The 18,172-nt window shown below is 40.2% G+C and overlaps 1 protein-coding gene across 5 annotated transcripts in view; it reads left to right on the top strand.

Annotated features, from left to right (window-relative positions):
- Positions 1-18,172, top strand: part of SCN10A (sodium voltage-gated channel alpha subunit 10) — a 103,520-nt gene that overhangs the window by 49,504 nt on the left and 35,844 nt on the right. For all 5 annotated transcript variants that reach the window (XM_045798135.2, XM_045798134.2, XM_045798133.2 and 2 more), the window contains 3 exons: positions 1,149-1,260; positions 10,692-10,930; positions 13,109-13,282. In XM_045798135.2, coding sequence (XP_045654091.2) covers positions 1,149-1,260; positions 10,692-10,930; positions 13,109-13,282 — 525 coding nt within the window. The remainder of the gene's footprint in view (positions 1-1,148; positions 1,261-10,691; positions 10,931-13,108; positions 13,283-18,172) is intronic.

The following is an 18,172-nucleotide window of genomic DNA, read 5'->3' as shown; positions in this document are numbered from 1 at the left end:
TTTAACACTCTAGAAAATACCTCACTCAAGAATTTCTCCCTAAATTACCTCTCCTAGATAGTCTGACTTTCATTCATTTTAGTTAAATTACTTGACTAGTGCAAGATTAACTCTTTAAACCCTTCTGTGTCACATGGATGTGGGTTTCAATCACAGGTGTGCCACTTCCCAGTCAAGTCACCCATAACAAGTCCCTTAAATTCTTCAAGCCCCCAAGTCTCCCATTAAAAAGGTTTCTAAGTAGCTGAAGGGTTCAATAGAATCATAAAGTGCCTGTATTGGTACACACGTGTCTGACAAATAACAATAGCTACTAGCATCTCTTGTTGAGTCCTCATGGTTGAAAACTTTCTGAAGGTTCTTTATATATATTAAGGCACTTACTACTGTATACCTATGAGCTTCCCCTATGGCAGGTGCTCAATAAATGATTGTCGGATTTGGATTCTGAATGGCTGTGCAGCGCCGAATCAGCTGCTGTGGGCCCCACATCCAGGGTAGTGTGTGACTAAAGTTAGGGGTATGGAACCCAAATGGAACTACCAGTGAAGGCCCAAAGAAGGAAGACTCAAAGGATTGTTTCAGATAACTAACACTGGCAAATCAAGACACACAAATATTCATTCAGCAAGAAAAGGACTGTGTGGAGTTTATAATTGGGTTGTATACTGGGGAGGGAAATGGGCCTATTAGAAGGGAGGTCAAGAAAGCTTGTCCTGGAGAGGAATTCTTTGTGAACTCCATATGCACGGCACAAAGCCTTGGAATGACTGCCTGGTCCAAGGCTCCTGCAGCTCCAACTTACCTTGGGTAGAAACCTCAGAGACCCTTGAAATAGCCCCATGCCCCACCCTGGTGCCCAGGGACCTGTCCTCAGGCAGGAGTTTGCAGAGCCTCAGGTGAGCCCGGGGTATAGTGTTAGGTACAAACCTAGATGCACCACCAACTCTGTGTCCTGGTCTTCATGCCTAAGCTCTTACCCCAAGTTCAAGAAGCAGCCCATTTCCCAAAGCACAACTGCAGAGGACCATAGCTTCACCAGGCAACTTGTGACTACACAAGACTGGAAAATAAAAGGCTGAGTGACCTGACTTTGCCCCTGATGACTTCAGGTTGGGGAAGTAGTCTGACTGTTTGTGTCCCAGCAGGCATTTGATGCAGGACAAAAGAAGACTCTCTTATCAGCAGAATACTTGAATGAGCCTTTCCGAGCCCAAAGGGCAATGAGTGTTGTCAGCATCATGACCTCTGTCCTCGAGGGTAAGTACCTCTCATTAGAACACCCATCCACTGTGCTACAATGAGTCTGCATTTGAGCAGCAGAGGAGATGCCCCAAGCCTGTGCCAAAGATGTCACCCGTCTGTGTCCCGGGATCCTAAATACTGCTCTTTGTTATGCCCTTGGTCCCATCACCCTTTATCGATGTTTTTTTTTAATATGGATAATTTTTTTCAAAAATAATAGGGTCCAATGAGTTTTTAATGCTCTAGTTTCATCTCTTGTTCAAATTTATATCTGCTTTATATGTATTCACAAAACTAAATTTGAGAAAGTGATCTGGCAGACACCAGAGAATTTCAAGCTACCTCAGGTATGCAAGAAATTTTACAGTCCTTAATTTTCAAATACAGCAGAATTATCCTGTCATTTTTCATGGTTGTAACTTTTATGGTTATAACTTAATTTTTGTCTCAAGCCCCCATTATGCTGAGCATTGGAAGATAATTTAAGTAAATTAATCAGTCAATTTAACTAAATTCTTGTTAATTCAGGGCTCCATCAATCAGATGGGAATCCACTTAGCCTCCTCAGGGATATGTTCCAATTGCTTATACCAAACCAGGAGCTGGAGGAAGACAGTGACACTGGTTCCCAGCCCCCTGACACTCAAGTTTCCAAAGAGCATGACTGCATCCTCCTTACCCTGACTATGAAGCTTGTCTTCTTGTCCAGCCTTTATTTTGCATCAGGATATGGAAAATATAGCCTTTGTCCTGTCCACTTACTTGCCTCCTCTGGACAAATTTAACATGTACTGGGCTGAAGGAGGGAGAGGGAGTTTGGGTGCTGGTGTGTTTCTGAGAAAGGGCTCTCTGTGTGCTCCCCTCCCAGTTCTGGGCTGAATCCTAACTGTGAGGGAGGGCATGACGAAACAAAAAAAGGGAAACAAACAAAAAAGATGTTTGAGGGATTTGAAAACAGAACCAATCTATGTCTTACTTTCTAGATGAAGCGAGAGGTGGCAAGTCTTAGGAAAAAACCCACATACCCAGCATGGCACAGAAACTGTACAGTAGAGCAGGCAGATAGCCCACCTGGGTAGAGAAGGCCTGAGGTAACCCCAGAGAGTGCCCTGTGGCCTGCATGGCAGGAGAGTAGCTGGATGATGATCTTGCCCCCGTTGAGGGCTGGAGAAGGAAGTGAATGAGAGGCAAAGGCGGAACAGCCATTGTGGCTGCTCTCCCACATGGGACCTAGGATGACTTGTAAAATACACTGGGCAATGACTAAGGACCAGCTCAATACTCCACTTTTGGTGAACCCTGGACCCTCCAGAACTCAGACACAACTTCAGATAGTGAGGTAGTAGCAGATGTTGAATTAACTAAAACAAGATCCCCAGGTTGGGGACTTCCAGTATATACTGAATTCAATTATGTGGGGGGGGGGGGGACGTTTAAGTTACATTTCTTACATACGTGGATTTGTGTTTTGTGAAATGTGTACACATTTCAGTAACAACAGTGTGTACATATTGTACATATTCTCTCATATTATCTTCCCTCGTTGATCATTATTTAAAAATCACTTTTCATTTTAATAGTGTCTGTATGCCTAACATTTTTCATGGCTGTGTAGAATGTAACCATGCTGCTATGCCTGTGATTTTTTTTGTTGGCCAGGTGACTTGCTTGGATTCTTTTTTCTTTTTGCCATTAGCCATCAAACAGTTAATGTTAAATACAAACAGTTTGCTTTTTCATTTATTCTCCAGAACTATCAAGCTTCCTCCTTTTTTTTTTTTTTCATTTATTTACTCTTCAACAAGCATTTGTTTAGCATAATGTCTGGCATTATTCTGGTGCTGGGAATTCAGTGGTGAACAAGATAGAAGCCTACACACATGGAATTTACATTCTGGGGGCCAGGGTATACAGATACTAACTACAAATAGATATTCAGATAGTGATAAGAAGTAGGAAAAAAAAGTCAGGAAGGAGATGGGGAATAGAAGACTATAGAGGGGCTATTTCAGATAGGGTGGATGCAGAAGACCATTTTCCTTAAAGAGACCAGAAATCTGAATGAAGTAAGGGATTCAAACTTATGAGAACCTAGGGGAGAGAGTTCCAGACAGATGAATGGTGAATGCAATGTATTTTGCAGGAATGAGACAAGAATTAACAAAATGAGTGTTCCAAACACATCCTAACTCAGGTAAGAACAAAAGAGGTCTCAGAATCCATGAGAAGTGACAGAGGATAGTAGTTAAGAACATAGACCTTGGAGCTAGACTGCCTGAGTTGCATCCTGGCTCTGCCACATAGGGTAAGCTATGCAACTTTGGAGCTCCATTAACTGCTCTATGCTTCAATTGCCTCACCTGCAAAGTAGTGAGAATGTATTTATCTTTTAATGATTTTTGAGGATTAAGTGAGTTAGCATATGTAAAGTGCTTGGATCCACAACTGACACTTAGTAAATGTTCAGCAGGTGTTGGCTATTCTTATTTACTCTGTTGTAAACAAGGGCAGAGATGTGTCTGTTTTGCTCACAGTTAGAGTTCCAGTACCTGGAAGAGCGGTGCTTGGCATATGGTTGGTTTTCAACAAACAGTTGTTGAATGAATGGTAAATGAGAGTGATACACAAAGGTGACATTTGGGGGTGATGTTAATTATAATGACCTGAACTGATAAATAGGAAGAGAATAAGGAATGGTCAGATATCCTGAGGTAGGACAGACTTCCCTTAAGGAAGATGCTGTGAGAATAGACTAGGAAAAGCAAGAGACACACTGACATTTTCAAGAGAATCTGGGTAAAGAAAATTTCAGATTAGGGCAAAGACGTCAAAGTTGTTTGAGCATAGGGCAGATGACCTCTGATCTTCTCTGGTCGGACATTATACCCACAACATTCACAGAATACATGAAGGGTGCTTGGCACTGTCCAAGTTGTGATGGGATTTACAGAGGCCATCTTTTTGGGAGTGATTGTGCCTGAGAAAGTTTGGCCCAAGCCAATAAGAACATGACAATTCATTGAGCTCAGAGCATGTGAACCATCTATGCCTGGCACACAAACTAAGACTTGACAGTTTTCTAGACCAGAAGACCAAGAGCAGGAGCACAGCAGTAAGCACAACCCAGGCTCTGCCCTCATGCTGAGTGGGAGAGAGGGACTTGGAACAAGTTTTTACTAGGATGCTGAGTGTCTTGAAGAAGTGCAAAATGCTAAAGGAAATATGGTAAGTTTAGCCTGGAGTTAGGGAAGTATTCCAAGCAGAAAGGACAGCAAAATCTCTGAAGCAGAAGAGAGCATAATATTTGAAGAAATGGAAAAGGCTGATGTGGAGGGAACACAGAAAGCAAGGAGTAGAGGGGCTCAAAATAAGGCTGGAGAGATGGACTGGGGCCAAACCCACAGAATTTCCTATACCAAATTAAGGAGTTTGGACTTCATCCTAAAAGCAGTGAGGTGCCATTAAAGGATTGGAGGCAAGGGAGCTACATTTGCATTCTGTAAAGGTTACTCTGAATACGTGTAGAGGATGGAATTAAGAGGGGAAGAATGTTGGCAAGGAAACCAGTTGGGAGGAAACCAGCTGAGAGATGGCAGTGCCTGGTCTCTGGGGTAGTAGCAGTAGTAGTGATGGGAAATGGGAGGATTAAGAGCTATCTGAGAGACATAAGATTCAGGACTTGGTGGTTCACATGGTTCTGGCATAAGCAACTGAAGGGATACTGGTGTAATAGCTCATAAAAGGAATACTTTAGGGGGATTCACTGGGAAAAGATGCAAGAAAAGATCATGAGTTGAGTCTGGGACATAGTGGGTTTCAGGTGCCTTTGGGACATTTAGGTAAGGATTTCCAGGAGGAAGTCAGATTTGCAATAAATGGGTCTAGAACTTAGAAGATGAGGGTGACCTAAAAATACATATTTGAAAGCTGTTTGAATGTAGATGTTAATTTTGGAAAGGTGCAAGTGGATAAGATGACAGGGGTATTGAGTAAGAAGAGAAAACCTGGGACAGAGTTCTAAAGAAACTACAACGTTTAGTGATTGAACAGAAGAGACAGAACCAGCAGAGGAAGCTGAGAAGCAATGTCCAGGGATAGGAGAAGATCCAGAAGAATACAGCACAAACCCAGGGGTCTGAATTCCTTCAGGAAGAATAGAAAAGTCAAAAGAGGCAATGCTGTAGAAAAATCAAGTAAGATTAAACCCAAAAAGAGTCCAGGGGCTTTAGTTACAGGGATGTCTTTGGTGATCCAAGAAGTGAGGATTGGAGGAGTAGGGGAGGAGGTTGAAGGATGGAGTTGTGGTGGGAGGAGAAGGAGATATTGTAAATAGACAACTTTTTCAAAAGTTTGCCTGTGAAGGGGAGGAGACAGTAAAACACCAGGGCATAAGTAGCATTGTTTATTTATTTTCTTGTATGGAGTTTTTTTTTTAAAGTATATTTACGTGCTAATGGGGAGGATCGGTGAGAATGGGAAAGACTGAAGATAAAGGAAAGAGAGAGAATATTCAATAGATTCCTGAAGTGGCAGGAGAGGATGCACAAGTGGAGAGTCTTAATAGGAGAAAGGGCATCTCTAATTGTAGCAGAAAGAAAGAAAGAAAGTTCTTTCTGGATTAGCTTTCTGCAGGAGATTCTTTTAGGGGAAGAGCTGTGATAATGTTCCAAGCTAGCAAGTGCATGGTTCTCTTAGACTCTGTATCTCCCCAGACATTCAAGATCAGCGACATTAAGGCTGTTTACAAGGCTGAGTCTTTTCCTGTCCTGCCTCACAGACAGGCGCTTCCTGCCATGATGGCGCATCTGCAAGATTTCTCATGCAACACTGCTTCCTGTGCTTTTTAGTGCCAAAATAGGTCCAGGGAAGTGCCTGCTTTTGTTTCAACTAGAGATCATTGATTTTGCCCCCAGGGTATGCCAACTGCTTTGCCAGTTTACATATCTATCATTTCAAGTGTCCTGTCAGAGCATTCTCCTGTACTCTGACTGACCTGTGCTATATTTGCTAGCCTTTGCACATAACTTAGGATTTGAGTTTTACAGATGTTTCCTAGTTTAATCAAAAATAGAGTTTGCATTTCTATTTCTCAGGTTTGATGCCTTTAGTGGTTTCTGGAAGTAGAAGGGCAGCACATTCTTCTTTTTTAATTATTTGGGAAGATTTTTTTCAGTTAAAAGGTATAGTTGACAAAACTGTAAGATATTTAAAGTGTACATTGTGATGATTTGATACATGTATACATTGTGAAAGGATTTCACTACCTAGGTAATAAAAACATCTGTCACACCTCACAGCTTCATCTTTTTTTTTTTTTAAGATTCCACATAGAAGTGATAGCATGTAGTATCAGTATTTACCTTGCTCTGTCTGACTTATTTCAGTTGGCATAATGCCCTCAAGTTTGAGGGCAAACACCAAGATTTCCTTCTTTCTCATGGCTGAATAATATTCCTGTGTTGGGGGGAAGGGTGTGTATAGGTGGGTGGGTGGGTCTCATATCTTCTTTATCCATTCATCTATTAATGGACACTTAGGTTGTTTCCGTATCTTGGTTATTGCGAATAGTGCAACAATAAACATTGGGAATGCAGATGTCTCTTTGAGATAGTGATTTCATTTCCTTTGGGTATATACCCAGTGATTTCATTTCCTTTGGATATATACCTTTCCTTTTTATTACCAGGTGTGGAATTGCTGGATCACATGGTAGTTCTATTTTTAATGTTTTGAGGAAACTCCATACTATTTTCCATAGCGGCTGCACCAGTTTACATCCCTACCAGCAGTGCACAGGATTCCCTTTTCTCCACATCCTTGCCAACACTTACTAGCTCTTGTCTTTTTGATGACAGCCATTCTAACAGGTGTGAGGCGATATCTCATTGTGTTTTTAATTTCATTTCCCTGCTGATTCGTGCCGTGAGCACCTTTTCATGTACCTTTTGGCCATTTGTATGTCTTCTTTGGAAAAAATGTCTATTCAGTTCCTCTGCCCATTTAAAAACCAGATTATTTGTTTTTTTTTCTACTGATTTGTATGAGTTATTTATATATTTTGGATAGTAACTCCTTATCAGATAAATGGCTTGCAAATATTTTCTCTCATTCCATAAGTTGCTTTTTCCTTTGCTGTGCAGAAGTATTTTTAGTTTGATGTCATTCTATATGTTTACTTTTGCTTTAGTTGATTTTGCTTTTGATATCAAATCCACAAAATCATTACCAAGAATTTGCATTTCTATTTCTCAGTCTCCTGGAGGCTTTCATTGATTTCTGGAAATAGAAAGAGCAGCACATTCTTTGCTCCATTATTTTAAATAAAATCTCTATCAAATTTTTATTTAGAACATTTTTGTTTGAATAGGCATTATGTTATACAGGATTTAAAACATACTAAAGGGCATATAAAAAAGGGGAAAATATTCCTCTGTCTACCCAACTCTCCTTTCCAGAAACAATGTCCAAACCGGTTGTTTGGGGTTTTTTCCCCCAAAATATTCTATTATGTTCAGTCAAAAATATATAGTCTTTCTTCTCCCTTGCAAATGGTAGTATATCGCATATGCTATTCTGTGCCATAATTTTTTTCAATGATATGTTTTGAAAATCATTCCACATAAGTACCCTTAAACTTTCCAGTAACTGTTAGTATTACGTTATATAGACATACCATAATTTAGTTAGCCATCCCCTTCTTGATGGGAAGTAAATTCTGTGGTCACTATATTACTTTCTACATGTACAATATAGGTTAAATGCCTCTAAGTGAAATTGCTTTGTCATAGGGGGTAAGCATTTTTAGTTTTGAACAATAATGGATGCTCTGTGTAAATATATCAACTTTCACCCATCCAAGCAATGGATGTTACTGGCTTTCAACCCACACCCTCCCGAACACAATTATTAAACTATTTTATCTTTGCAAATCTGATCCATGAAATAATATCTTAGTATAGCTTTATTTTGCATTTCTCTTATTTTGAGTATTATTCAACATCTTTTTAAATATTTATAAACCATTTGAATTTTCCTTTTAGAAACTGTCTAATCATTTTTCTATTGGTTTGATCTTTTTCTCATTGATTTTTAAGAGTTCTTACATATTAATGAAATGAGCATTTTGTTTATAACATGAGCCACAATTATTTTTATCAGTTATTTTTTTACTTTATTTGACAAAATGTTTTGAAGATTTTAAAGGCTTACAGAGATTATAAGTCATTACAACAGTGTGATAGTTAAATAGTTAGGTCTATAGAAAAGAAATGGACACTTGTATATGAAAGTATATGGGCATATATGGAAATGACTAATGACCAAAATGAAATTTCAAATCCTTTGGAAAATGAGATATTATGCAATAAACAGTGTTGATATAAATAACCAGAGGTTAGAAAAAAATAAACTGGATTAATATCTTAATCCTTACCCAAAATAAACTCCAAATGCACTAAAATTTTAAGGAAAATGTAAAGCTGCAAATGAACAAGAAGAAAATGTGAATAGGTATTTTTTAAATCTTGCAATGAGAATGGCTTATATGCAAGGCATGAAAGCAAGAAAACATAAAGAACACTATGGATAAATTTGACTACACATAATTTTTTATTTACCTATGGGAAAATAAAACAGCAAAATTTGGGAGCATAGATTTATTTCTATAAATTTCTTTCTTTTGAAAAAGTATATATAGCAAAAAAATTCATACTACAGATGCATATACAATGAAAATTATGTCTCTCTCCTACTAAAGATTCTTGCTGCTCCCCAGTATCCCAGTGTGCTCTCTCAGTTTATCTTGTATCCTTCATGCAATATTCTATGCATTCACACACACACACACACACACACACACACACACACACACACGTCACATATATATAAAGTTTTTTTACATCTCCATAGATAAATTTGCCGCATCTTTTTTCATAATGGACTTTATCAGTTGTTTCTGTTATTATTATTATTATTATTATTATTATTATTATTATTATTATTACAATGGACATCATCTTTCTTTGCCATGTAGGCTGGCATATCTGTAGAGTGCTTATCCTAAAGCTATATAGGTGCCCTCTGTTGAGGTGGCCCAGCTGCACATCCACATGGAGATTTAGTAGAAGCAGCTAGAGATGAGCCTGGTGCTTAAGGAAGAATCAGAAATTCAACATATAATCTGGGGGCAGATAGCTTGGCAATGTTTTTTTAAGACTATGGGGCTCAATGAGATTACCTAGAGAGAGAAAAAAAGAAATATCGAGGAGAGAATGCTTGAGATCTCCAACATTCAGAGGCAAGAAAAGGAGAGACAGGGACTGAAATTGAGAAGAAGCAGTCACTGATATGGGAGAAAAACCAAGGGGTTGTGATGTCCTAGAAGCTAGACAAAGAATTTCAAGCAGAGCATTACAAATTCTTTCAAATGCTGTGAGAGGCAGAGTGAGGGGATAACTAGAAATTGATAATTTCAATGTGGAAGAGGTAAAAAGCCTGATTCCAGGGGTCAGGGAGGGAACAGAAGTGAGAAAGTAGAGAAAGTTAAGTGTAGAAAACTCTTACAAGGAATTTTGCTGTTAAGGGGACAGTAGATGAGGAATAACAAGGTTTCCAGGGAGATCTTTTGAAAAGTGGAGATACACTTAAAGCATGTTCATGTGCTGATGGGAATAGTCTAGAGGGCAGAGAAAGGGGATGACACAGGTCTTGAGCAGGAACACAGGTAGGAGTAGAGTGAGCTCATGTGCTGGGCAGGGTACAGAACACGGGGATGGACTTGCAGATTCCTTGGAGACTCATCGAAAGGAGGAAGGGAAAGTTCTTTTGTGAGCGATTCTATATTCTGAGGGAAATCAAAAGGAGCTGGTCAGCAAAGAGTGAGTAGATAGGGAGAGGTTGGAGGAGAGAGGGGAAGTGAGAAATGTTAGTCTGGAAGACTGAAGTAGTGTACAGAAATGGAGAAACATGGCAGGATTTCTGGATTGTGACAAGCTGGGACTTATGAATCACTAGTGGGGCCAGTCAGCATGGTTGTATAGTTTTTCTAACCAGTTTTACCTGGTTCGGTGTAGGAGCAGAGGAGTCTGTATGTTCAGGGGAGGAGAGGAGTGGAGAAGGGCAAGGGAACTGAGGGTGTCTGCAAGGGGGTATATAGAGGGGTGGACATGAAATCTAAGCCAGGTAAATTGAGAACTGAGAACATGACATAGATGATGGGCAATTAAAAATGTAGGGTCCATGCTTTGGGGGACTGAATGGGGACAGAGATTGGACTGCACTTGCTGGACTGAAGGAGCTCAGAAGGTAGGAAATGGTCATCAGAGCAAGGTGTTGGGGTGGAGACTGCAAGTGATACTAGTATTGACAAGGTCTAGGGGATGGCCAGGGGATGGGAGTCTGAGGGGATACATGGCTGACACCTGTCATCGACCACACCTGTGATACAGAATTCGAGGAGTCCGAACGGAGGTGCCCGCCCTGCTTGACCAGCTTGGCTCAGAAGTATCTGATCTGGGAGTGCTGCCCCACGTGGGTGAAGCTCAAGAAGCTTCTCTTTGGGATTGTGACGGACCCCTTTGCGGAGCTCACCATCACCTTGTGCATTGTGGTGAACACAGTCTTCATGGCCATGGAGCACCACGGCATGAGCGCTGCCTTCGAAGCCATGCTCCAGATAGGCAACATTGTGAGTGCACTGGCAGCCTTTGCCCAGCTGTCATGGGGGGGAAGGGGGCTTTGGGTGGGTTGGCGGTGTGCCCTCATTCATTGGAGTGTTGATACAGCCAGCTGAGAGCAGAGAGGTAGTGTTGGGGATGTGGTAGCACTGAGAGCAGGAAGTCAAGTCTGGAGAGCCAGGCTGTGCTGGTGTGAATTGCTTTCAGACAAACCAGCGTAGGGAAATGGACCTAGAGAGTCATGACAGAGGGGCAGTTAGCTCCCTCTTTATAGAACTTAGGTCAGGCCCTTGAATTCTCTGGCTCTCAGCTGCCTCTACGTTGAAATTAGGATAAATGTCACTTTCCCATTTAAAGACAGCCTATGGACTTGCAAAGTTTCCTCCTAATTCTATTGTTAATGATTACAAAACACAATGGTGGTGGTTTTTCAATGATGTCATTTAAGGGCAGACAAAATGTGGGAGGGGCAAGGAAGGCAATGGGAGGGAGGGAACTTGGAGGTGTGGCTGCTATTGTAAGAGAAGCACCAGGGAGTCAGAACTTTTCTTTTGTATCTGGTTTGTACAGGATGCTGCTTTAAGTTGTCCTCCATTATTTTTTAGTATTATTTGCTTTTAACAAGATAAAATCCATACTGGACTTCGCTACATGGTAAGCAGAAGCTAACAAGGTCAGGATCCTGCCTCCATGTCCATTGCAGTATCCACCCCGTTAGAAGTGGCCTATTTGGTCTGCCAGGATCGTCCAGCGCTGCCAACTCCTCATAGGCTGCAGTAAGGGTCTCAGGGGAAATGTGACTACTCTTCCCTAGAAACCTCCCTTTCTCCCAGAATCCAGAGACATGAAAAGGATTCCAGCAGGTTCTGGGACACTATGGAACCAGCATAGCATGCGTTATGTTTTGGCAGCACCTGAGCCAAGAGGCCGCATTCTATTTAAAGTTGATATGAAGAGGGGAAGTGGAAAGAGAAGGAAGAGCCTATTTCCAAGAAGTCAGCATAGACCACAGAGGGTCTTATGGAAGAGACCTCAAAGCCCACACTCATTTTACAGCTGGAGAAGTTGTAACAAGAAAGGAAAAAAGGCCTTTATCATTGAGACAGAGCATAGTGCCTTGTTTTAAAAAGAAAACAAGAAAGGCAGGCAGAGTTTGGTTCCTTGTGTTATTTCTATGACACAACAATGCTATGAGGCTATCACCACCCTCACAGCCCCAAAGAGGGCACTGAGACTAAGAGTGATTGAGTATCCTGCCCAAGATGGCAAAGCCCGTGATGATGGAGCCAGCTGACCCAGGTCTCAGTAGGACACAGAACTTCAGCCCTACCCCACCACGCCTTACTTGTCTACAAAGGCATTCAGTACATGCTCTTTGAATTACAGAGTTGCAGTCTGTGGCATTAGGCAGATCACTTAAACTCCCAGGCTTTCCTTCTGTGTAAAGGGGATGCAACCACCTCTGTTTCCCAGGCTGGTGTGAGGCTTTGCTGAGAGCAAATGAGACAATAGCATCCGACACTTCTTCCTTACTTGTCTCCCTTCCCTACTCCTTTTCCCATGACCTGAGCCTGGGCTTGACCTCTCTCAGTGTCAGAATCCTATCCTGTTTAAGACAACTAAAGACACTCAGAACTGAAAGAATCTTAGAATTTATTGTTATTGTTCTAGTTTAACAGCTATTATTTATTAATGAGTTACTGTTGTCCAGGACCTGTGCTAAGAACTGTGTATGCATTATCTCATTTTATGCCCATTATACAGATGAAGAAATTGACTTGTGTCCGATTTCACAAGCTCGGACATGGCTAATTAGATTTTTATCGGGGTCTGTGTTGCCCCACGATCCAAGCTTTTGAACAACTGAACCAGATTGACTTCTCATTTAGATAATTATGTAATAATTATTATCCTAATGATTATCCACTTCTACCACCATATGAAAACACTGAAGCATGGGTTCTAATGTGTATCTCCTAAGCAGTGGTCCAGAGGTTTCTCTGTGCTGTCACACTGAGTGTTCCCATCCCCAGTCCTTCAAGAGCCCACAGAGTATATATAAACTGAAGAAAAACAAAGCAAAATGATTCGTTATTTTGTTTTTAAACTAGACATTTCCCTGTTTCCCTATTTGTCATTACCCCTTGACTCCACAAACCCTGCTGATGGATCCTTGTTTCCAACCACAGGTCTTTACTGTGTTTTTTACTGCTGAAATGGTCTTCAAAATCATTGCCTTCGACCCCTACTATTACTTCCAGAAGAGGTGGAACATCTTTGACTGCATCATTGTCACTGTGAGCCTGATAGAGTTGGGTGCAGCCAAGAAGGGGAGCCTGTCAGTGCTGCGAACCTTCCGCTTGGTAATGTTCTCTCTTGGCAACCTGGGGAGACTTCCTCCACATTCAGGAAGGCACACCCCTGGGAACAGATACTGTCCTTCGGGGACCTCAGCAGCCAGCAAACTCTTCCTTTCCTATTCCTGTGTGGAGGAGGCAGGGCATGGCTCCAGTGAGCTGGAGACTTGGTCCTTTCTACTTACTCAAAGTGGGTACATGACTTCTCATCTCCCGGCCTGGGCCCCTCTCATGGGCACTCTTCTGCTCACTTATCAAATAACAGTAACAATGATAATCATCGCAGCTACTGCTTCTTGAGCATTGACAATGTGTCAGGCACAGTGCTACCGCCTTGACATAACGTGGTTAATTTACCATCCTCGGTATTCTCTCAGTGCCAACTAAGTGTCCAGATTTGGAGAGAGAGGACAGAGTGAAGAGAGAATGCCCAGCAATCTCACCACATCCACTTCTAGGCCAGAAAGTCTGTTTAGGGCCCTAGTGTGGGAGCCAGCAAAGCAGCACTGAGCTCCCCGACTTGGTTAACCTGCAGTGGGGTGGCAAATTCAAAGGCCCGCAGGAATCAAGCAGGTGATGACGTAAAGCTGGCCAAGCAAAAGATCTTGGCACTGGATATTTGTCTCACATACACAGGTGGGCAGACCCAACACAGAGCACAACTCCAGGGAGGGTCATTTACATTGGAGTCAGGGTGACTTATGCCAAGGAGGTGACCCTATCCATTATTGTCATAGTTTGCAACTTTTCATGCGAAACAAGAAATCCAGATTTTAATAGTGGCTACTAATCCAATTTTTAAAAAGGCCCTCTAAAAGTCAAATGAAGCACATCCTGGGTAACATTACCACCAGTTAGTAACATCTTTCTCAGATGATGTCTCTCATTGTCCTATGGAGAAAAGGGCATAGTGGGGCTACAGGGCTCTTTACCCATAACCTGGAAACTTGAGAAGATTGGAATTAAAACACTTTTTTTAGTGTTTTAGAAGGACAGATTTTTAGAAGGGCATTTTTAGAACGATAGATTTCTCTAAATATCTAGAAAATGATGTCAAGAGGCAGTCGTGCTAATGGTCTGTGTAAGACACCCATGCACAAACATTGAGGGAGTAAGACTCCATACTCCCTATGCCCTGGGAGGGCCTGAAGTTAGTTTTCTACTAAAATATGAACACTTTTGCACACTTGGGGCAATACAAGCTTGGTGTTTTCAAGTCTACATGCCTCTTTTTTTTCCCATGAAGGCTGTATTCTCAAACAACCACAAATAGGCAGTTTACACCATAGCTTAGGCCTACAAAATTCTCCAGGCACTTGCCCCTCTGCCCCCACCTTCCAGATCCTGACATGCTGCTCATCTCACCATTCCCTAATGATGGCCACCACCCTCATGCTTCCCTGGGGGACTTTAGTCCTCGTCCTCCACCATCTCCCCATTCCTCATTACCTGACTTAGATACCATGGTCCATCAGTATTATTATACCCTTGAAAGAAACTCAACCAGCTTTTGGCTCTAGCCCTTCACATTTTTGTATTTGGCAAGTTGAAGCCAAATATTCCTTCTGCTGTGCCTAACCCTGATCTGTGAACATTACCACAGAGAATTCACACAGCCCAGATCATCAGTTTCATTGTTTTTATTAATAGACTTTATTTCTTAGAACAGTTTTAGATTTTTCAGAAAAATTGAGCAGACAGCACACAGAGTTCCCATATACCTCCCCTGGCCAATCACACGCAGTTTATCCTAGCATTATCATCTTACATTGCTTACAAGTAACTCTTCAGTGGTCTCACATTGCTTTGAGGACAAAATCCAGAGTCCTTGTTATGGTCTCCGAAGTTTGGCATAATCAAGACTTGCTTACCTCGGCAAACAATCTTTTGCCCACTTTGCTCCAGTCAGATAGGACTCCTTTCCCTTAGTCACACTCAACAGAACTATTCCTGCCTCTGGTCCTTTGTACATTCCTTCCCTCCGCCCAGGATGCTTTTCCCATCTTTCCTTAGATCATTCATTCTCATTTCTCCTGGTTCAACCCACACATCCCCTCCTCAAAGAGGTTTTCCCCAGCCACATCATCTTAGGTTGGATTCTCCCATCAAATTAACCTGTTTTACACAGTTTACAATTATCCGTGAGACAAAACCCAGGGTTCCCTTGTCTACCATTCTATCCCAAAGCCCAGCACATAGTAGGAACTCAATAAACACTTGTCGAAGGAAAGAAAGGAGGAAAAAAGGAAAGAAGGAAGAAATTAAAATGTTGAGTCTTATTTCTTGCTTTTTGCTCCCTCTCAAAGTAGCATTGCCTCCCTTCCCATCGTTGAACTCCTGGCTCCACACATCCACTGGTCTGTCCTTGTAGCAATACCACATATCTTAAGTACTACAATTGCCTTGAGCATGTCTGTGTCTGTAAAGCAACTTGTTTTACTTCTTCAAGAATATCTCAGCACCTCCATATTCATTTTAGAATCAGCTTGCCAGGTTACATCCCCACATACACACAAAACTGTTTTTCTTTTCTATTGGGACTGTAATAATTGATACATCAATTTGGGAAGAAATGTAACCTTTACATTATGTAGTCTTCTGACCTATGAAAACAGCACACTCTCCATTTTTTTAATCTTTTAATAGTTGTATAATCTCTCCCTAAAGTTTTATAATTTTTTCCATAAGGAATTTTCTCCATCTTTTGTTAGATTTATTCCTAGATATTCCCTAGTTCATTATGCTATTATAAATGAAATCGCTTTTTAAAAGTCCTTTTCTGAATTTTTTTTTGCTATCATTTTGCTACTTAGTACTTTTGTATCCAGAAATTTCTTATTAATTCTGATTTATCTATATAATCTTTTAAATTTTTTAACATAATCATGTCATATGCAAATAATGAGTTTTGTTTCTTTTTTTCTAATGCTTATACCATTTGGTTTTTTAACTATGCTGTTGTGATGATTAGGATGTCCAGTATACTGTTGAAAGGAAGTGTTAATAGCAGACATCCTTGCTGTTTTCCTGATCTCAAAGAGAGTGCTTTCAGTATTTCACCGAGTCTCATATTTCTTTTTTTAAAGATAAAAAAGAAAACTTTATCGGTTTAAGAAGTTCTCTTTTGTTAAGAATATTCATCATGAATGGATGTTTAATTTTATCAGACAATTGTCCTGCGTGTATTAAGATAATCAAATGATTTTTGTCCTTTAATGTGTTGAAGTGGTGAATTATATTAATTGATTTTCTACTGTTAAGTAAACTTTGCCTTCCTCGGATGAACCCAACTTGATCATGATACATTTTTTTACACAATGGAAGATTCAGTTTGCTTACAATTTGCTTAAAATTTTTGCATCCGTATTGATGAGTAATATTTGGCCTGTAATTTTCCTTCCTACCTTGCACTTGCCAGGTGTTAGCATCTAGGCATCAAGGTTGTGCTAATTTCCATAAAAAAAGATGAGAAATAGTCCTCTCCCTCTACACTCAGTCTTTGGGTAAGACTGGAATTATTTATTCCTTATAGCATTGGTAGAATTCACCAATGAGGCCATTTGAGGTCAAGATATTTCATGACTGAATTAATTTTCTTACTGGCTGTGGAACTAGTTAGGTTTTCTGTTTCTCAAATTGGTTTTGGTATATTTTTCTAAAAATGTCCCTTATCTAAATTTTCAAGTTTTTTGGCATAAAGTTGTGTATGCTATGCCATTATATTTTAAGGGTCTATATCACCTGCACTTATGTTACCTTTTTCTTTCTTTAAAAATGGTGATTTGTGCTTTCTCTTGTCCTTATTAGCCTTGCCAAAGGTCCTCAATTTAATTAGTCTTTTCAAAGAATCAACTTTTAGCTCCTTGGTCTCCTCTCCTTCATTGATGTTTTCTATTTCAAGTAATCCTGCATCTTATCTTAATTACATCCTCCGTCCTACATATTTTATGCTTTTCTAACTTCTTAAAATGGAATTTTCAACCTATTTTCCTTTCCAATATATTCATTGAAGACTTCATTTCCTTCTAAGAACTGCTTTAATATGTAGAATTTTCCTTATTGTTTGGTTCTAAATATTTTCTAATTTCAAATTTGATTTCTTCTTTGACTCAAAGGTTAATTAGAAGCATGGTTCTTAATTTCTGGTTATCTTTATGCCATCGAGTTCTAACTTAATTGTATTATAGTCAGAGAACACACACTGCATGTTTAATGCTTTGAAATTTATTGTGATTTTCTTTTGGCCCAGCGTGTTGAAAATGTTCCTTATGCACTTGAAAAGGTGCCTTCTGCAGTTGTAGAGTACAATAATCTGCATATATCCATCGGGTAGAGAAAGTTCATTGTGCAGTCCAAATATTCTAAATCTCTGCTTATTTTTGTCTGCCTGTTCTAGCAATTACTGAGATGGTAGTGTATAAAAATATCTCCCACTATGATTATGGCATGGTCTGTTTCTCCTTATGGTTCTATCTTGAGGCTGTGTTATTAAATGCATACATATTTTAAGTTGTTTTATCTTCTCTGTAAAGTGAATCTTTTATCAGTAAGAATTGACCTTCTTTCTCCCTAAAAAATGCTTTTTGCCTTAAAAAATATATCACCTGCCTCATAGTAATTAAATAACTCTGTTTTCTTTTGATATAGAATTTGATGATGTATCTTTACCCATCCTTTTTCTTATGACCTTTGTATACCTTTAGGGTTTTTGTATGAGTCTTGTAAATAGCATAGAGTCAGATTTTGGATTCTTATTTACTTCTGACAATCCAATCTTTGTCTTTTAGCCCAAAACATTTAGCCCACTTACTTTATTGTGAATACTGATATGTTTGGATTTTATGTCTATCATTATATTTTGGGTTTTCCATGTGCTTCATCTGTCCTAGTATTTCT

The sequence above is a fragment of the Ursus americanus genome, chromosome 20 (assembly GCF_024610735.1).
Source record: "Ursus americanus isolate L20-20 chromosome 20, mUrsAme1.1.p, whole genome shotgun sequence".
In the NCBI taxonomy this organism is placed as follows: Eukaryota; Metazoa; Chordata; class Mammalia; order Carnivora; family Ursidae; genus Ursus; species Ursus americanus.
The sequence above is the reverse complement of the archived record's forward strand: the minus strand, read 5'-3'. Positions and strand labels throughout refer to the sequence as shown.